The sequence below is a fragment of the Neophocaena asiaeorientalis genome, unplaced genomic scaffold (genome assembly GCF_003031525.2).
Source record: "Neophocaena asiaeorientalis asiaeorientalis breed wild unplaced genomic scaffold, Neophocaena_asiaeorientalis_V1.1 scaffold418, whole genome shotgun sequence".
Lineage (NCBI taxonomy): Eukaryota > Metazoa > Chordata > Mammalia > Artiodactyla > Phocoenidae > Neophocaena > Neophocaena asiaeorientalis.
The window spans coordinates 738,141-743,004 of NW_020175731.1; the positions used below are offsets into that span (position 1 = coordinate 738,141).

A 4,864-nucleotide genomic window follows, 5' to 3' on the forward strand; every position below is an offset into this window, starting at 1 on the left:
ACACACACACACACACACACACACACATATATTTTGGCTGCACCACACGGCTTGCAGGATCTTAGTTCCCCAACCAGGGATTGAACCCAGGCCCTCGTCAGTGAACGTCCTAACCACTGGACTGCTGGAGAATTCCCCAACCGATTTTTTTTTTTTTTTGCGGTACGCAGACCTCTCACTGTTGTGGCCTCTCCCGTTGTGGAGCACAGGCTCCGGATGCACAGGCTCAGTGGCCATGGCTCACGGGCCCAGCTGCTCCGCGGCATGTGGAATCCTCCTGGACCGGGGCACGAACCCGTGTCCCCTGCATCGGCAGGTGGACTCTCAACCACTGTGCCACCAGGGAAGCCCCCCCAACCAATATTTTTGAATGAGACTTCCTGTAGAGATCATTGGTAAAATTTTCAGTTGTTTGTATCCTTACTTTTAGGCATTTCAAAATGCATATGTTAGTATTGGAATTCATTCTATTTATCTGCTTAGTAAAGAACTATAGCCCCTAAAGCCAAATGTAGGAGTTGTTCCTCTCCCAGTGTTCCCCTGGGAGTATAAGGCATGGGACTTTGCCCTTCCTCTAAGAAAGGAACTTGAGAGTACGAGTGGGGCGCTTATTCTCTAGGTCGTTATCTTAGTCCCGTGGCTTTGTGATCTATATCCCCAGCCTTATATAACTAACCATTCACTCAGCATCTCTGAGTTCTGGATGTCTGCTAGGCAGCTCAAACCTGATAAGTTCAAACCTCAACTCTTCGTATTAACCCAACAAACTTGATTTTCCCCAGTGTTCACTGGCTCAGAAAATGATGCCACCATTCATCCCAGTGGCTCAAACCAAACACCTTGGAGTCATCCTCAACTCAGTCTTCCATTCTTTCCTTCATTCAGCTCTTGCCTGGTTGAGACCACCAGCATCTTTTTTATGGGCAACTTCAGTAGTGTCCCAGCTGACTTCCCTGCTGCTCTTCTCTCTCCTCACCCACTCCCCAACACAGATATACACACAGGTGCCACACACACGCTGTACTCGTCCACAGTGGCCAGAGTGACATGTTTAAAACAAGCCAGATAGTGCACATCCCCAGTCGTGACTCTTCATTGACTGGAGTCCCTTCATGATGTGGTAGTGGTACTTGACTACGTGTCCCACTCCATCTTTTATTGCTTTTCTCATACTGTTCTATTTTACCCACATTGGGCCTCCCCTTGCTACTACTTCAGCATACTGAACACAGTCTCAGGGCCTTCGCACTGTTCTGCCTCTGCCTAGAAACTTCTCCCTCTGGATGTCTCCCTGTCTTCCTCCCTCACTTCATTCAGGTTTCTGCTTAAGTTTGTCATTTCCTCAGAATGGCCTTCCTTGATTATCTCATCTAAAACAGGACTCTGTCACTCTTACCTGGCTTCATTTTTTTTAATAGTATTTATTACTATCTGATATCACATTATATATTTTTAATTTGTTTATGGTGTGAGTCCTCCACTAGAATGTAAGCTCCATGAAGGCAGGGACTGAGTTTTCCCTGTCCTGTAGCTCCACAGAATTCTTCTCTGCCACGTCCTGCTGGGAGAAGGTGGTAGAAATGCTAAGGAGACCAGGCTTCAGAACTTTCCACTGCACCCTCACACTCCATCAAGGATTTTAACCCCCTTTTATTTGCTTCACATATTGGACTTTCATTAAGACGTAGGGTTCAGCTCCTCAAAAAAAGAGTTAAAAAATTCCTGCTCTGTGTGATCCCTAAGTTTCTTTTCAGCTCTAAATGTCTAGGCCAAATTTACTCCACCCTTAACACTACTGACATCTTTAGCCGGATAATTTTTTGTTGTAGGGGCTACCGTAACACCATAGTTAGATACCATTGTGTATTGGTCAGTTGGCAAATGTTTTCAAATTTGAGTTTTCCAGTTGGTAAGAATGTGGGGCAGCGGGAACTCACAAATGGCTGTTGATGGATGTGTATATCAATACAGCCATGTTGGAAAACAGCGTAGCATTATCTAGTAAAATTGAAGATGTACATATCCTTTGATCCAGCTATGCCTCTCCTGAGTATATGCCATAGAGCAGCGGTCCCCAACCTTTTCGGCACCAGGGACAGGTTTCATGGAAGACGGTTTTCCCACAGATGGGGGACGGGGATGGTTCAGGCGGTAATGCGAGCCATGGGGAGCGGCCGATGAAGCTTCTCTTGCTCACCTCTGCTGTGCGGCCCGGTTCTGAACAGGCCGTGGACCCCTGCCCTAGAGGAACTGATGCGTATGCAGATCACACACCAGTGTAGAAATGTTCATAGCAAGTCTTGCCTGTGGTGATAAAGAACTGGAAACCACCAGAATACCCATTAACAACAGAGCCAGTGCCACAGATAAGTTGTGGTGTATTTGTAAGTAGCTTACAGCCGTGGAAGGGAGCAAACTACTGATACAGCAACTTGATTGAAATTCAGAAACATCATACTGAGTGAAAGAAGCAAAACACAAGAGAGATACATACAGTACGATCCCATTTACATAGAGTTCTAAAACAAGCAAAATCAGTCTGTGGTGTTTAAACTACAAATGTTTTATGACTCTTCTATATGATACATCTCCTGTTTAAAAAAAAAAAGTTTGATTCTACTTGGGTAGAGCTTCTCTGACAAAGGTCTGAGGTTGTGCAGAATAAGTGTGTGCCTCAGTTGTCATTTGTAACCCCAAATCAAATGTTTTTTTCTTGTGTTCCTCTCAGAGAACGCCAGATCAAGTGCCCCAAGTGTGATAAGCTGTTCCTGAGAACAAATCACTTAAAGAAACATCTCAATTCACATGAAGGAAAACGGGATTATGTCTGTGAAAAATGTACAAAGGCTTATCTAACCAAATATCATCTCACCCGACACCTGAAAACCTGCAAAGGGCCCACGTCCAGTTCATCAGCGCAGGAGGAGGAGGAGGAAGACGACTCGGAGGAGGAGGAGCTCGCGGACCCTGTGGGGGCAGAAGGCTGCCGGGTTAGCAGTGCTGTGTATCCCGCGGACGAGGCTCTGTCTACACATAAATGAAAGGAAAAGGAGCCAGCTGTTTCGGATGGAAAATACAAAAGGGAAAAACACACATGACCAGTTACCCACTACCGTGCTTTTTATATAAAATAATTTCTGATTTCCTTCCAGCCAACAGTCAAAACAGACTAAATGGGAACGGATGAAGCACTTATAGAAGAGTATCCTAATGAAAACACTTTAAGAAAGATTGAGAAAAGAGCATGTATCCTATTTTTAAGTGGCGTATGGGGAGGAAAGTGTAAACTTTTGAGGTTTTTTTTTTTTTTTTTTTTTTTTTTTTTTTGCGGTACCCGGGCCTCTCACTGTTCTGGCCTCTCCCGCTGCGGAGCACAGGCTCCAGATGTGCAGGCTCAGCGGCCATGGCTCACGGGCATTTTTGCTGTACACGGGCCTCTCACTGTTGTGGCCTCTCCCGTTGCGGAGCACAGGTTCTGGATGCGCAGGCTCAGGGGCCATGGCTCATGGGCCCAGCTGCTCCACGGCATGTGGGATCTTCCCGGACCAGGGCACGAACCTGTGTCCCCTGCATCGGCAAGTGGACTCTCAACCATTGCGCCACCAGGGAAGCCCTGAGATCCATTCTTTATTTACATAATTGGGTGATACATTTATGCCTGAGTCAGAGCTGCTCTCTGCCCAAACAAATCAGATTTATTTTAAATTCTTTCATTATTCCATTTTTCTCCCAAGCCACTGATTTGGTAGCACTCTAAACTTGGTCCCTGCCTTACAGTCGTCCTGATTATGGTTCTGGTGTTTTGTTTTATGCAGACTTGTGACTTAAGCTTATCCCAGAATGGATTGGAATATAACAACGTAAGCTTGTTACTCTTTCCTGCAGCTGACAAGTTTAAAGCACCACCTACCTTAATCTCTCTTGGCTGCTTGGGAGTTCAGGGTAGGTCTTGCTTCCCAAAATTTCAGCAGGTACCTAGAGGACAGATAAAAAAGGGAGCAGCCAGGCAGTAGGCACTGATGGAGAGAAGAAAAGGAGAGATGCCTGGGCCACTGTCCAAGAAGCTAGCTTTGATTGAAGCTGGGGTAAGAGATCTGGTGGTTGTTCCTTAGAGGTCTTTGTAGGTTTAGACATGTCTCTGTCTCCAGTGAAGCCTCCAGCACCCAGACAAAGGGGATCTGGGGGTGTAGCAAGCCAAGTAATGCCTGCTGCATCGTCTCCTAATAACAAGGACATGTGGACTCAGCTGGCAAAGTGGTACCTTGGCCCAGGGAAGGAAGGAGGGAATGATCCTTCCTATCTGGCTTACCCTATGAAAAGGATCAAGACACCATTAAAATGTTGCCAACTCAGAATGACAGATGACATATTGGTGCATTTGCAAGATTAGGCCTTCCAAGTTGTCTACAATGAAGGACCTCATCAGTTAAGCATGGTGGATGCCAAAGGATTTGGGAAGTGCAGAAGGTTAAATGGTCACCACGTGGGTGTGTTTTCAGGGTCCCAGCTTAATTCATCTACCCATCTGATCTTTTCATCTTGTCTCTCATGCATCTCCTGCTTTCAGCAAGAAGCAAACACATCGTGAAGTTGACGGTTGATGGAACATGCTCTCCTGCTCTAAGGCACGACCTCTGGGCTGGAGTAGAGAGAACCTTGGTGGGAAGGTTTTGCTGCTAATGTATTTATGGAATGAATGTATTTCATTCAAATCTGTATTCCTCTAGGAAGGATTAAAATAAAAACTTTTTAAAAAATACGATTCCTCTTGTAATCTCATTTTGTGGACGGAGAGGAATGAGTCTTTTTAGGGAAAATGAGGTACAACTTGAGTTTTTCTTAAGGTCAGAAGTGGAGAAAGTAT

General features: G+C 45.5%; 1 protein-coding gene across 2 annotated transcripts in view; it reads left to right on the forward strand.

Moving 5' to 3' along the window:
- The window catches only part of PRDM4 (PR/SET domain 4), a 23,090-nt gene extending 19,775 nt beyond the window's left edge, over positions 1 to 3,315 (forward strand). Inside the window, exon 12 of one of the 2 annotated variants that reach the window (XM_024732187.1) lies at positions 2,729 to 3,315. In XM_024732187.1, coding sequence (XP_024587955.1) covers positions 2,729 to 3,041 — 313 coding nt within the window. In that variant the 3' untranslated portion in view covers positions 3,042 to 3,315. The remainder of the gene's footprint in view (positions 1 to 2,728) is intronic. The other variant, XM_024732188.1, reaches the window with a different exon arrangement.
- The last annotated feature ends 1,549 nt before the right edge of the window (positions 3,316 to 4,864 follow it).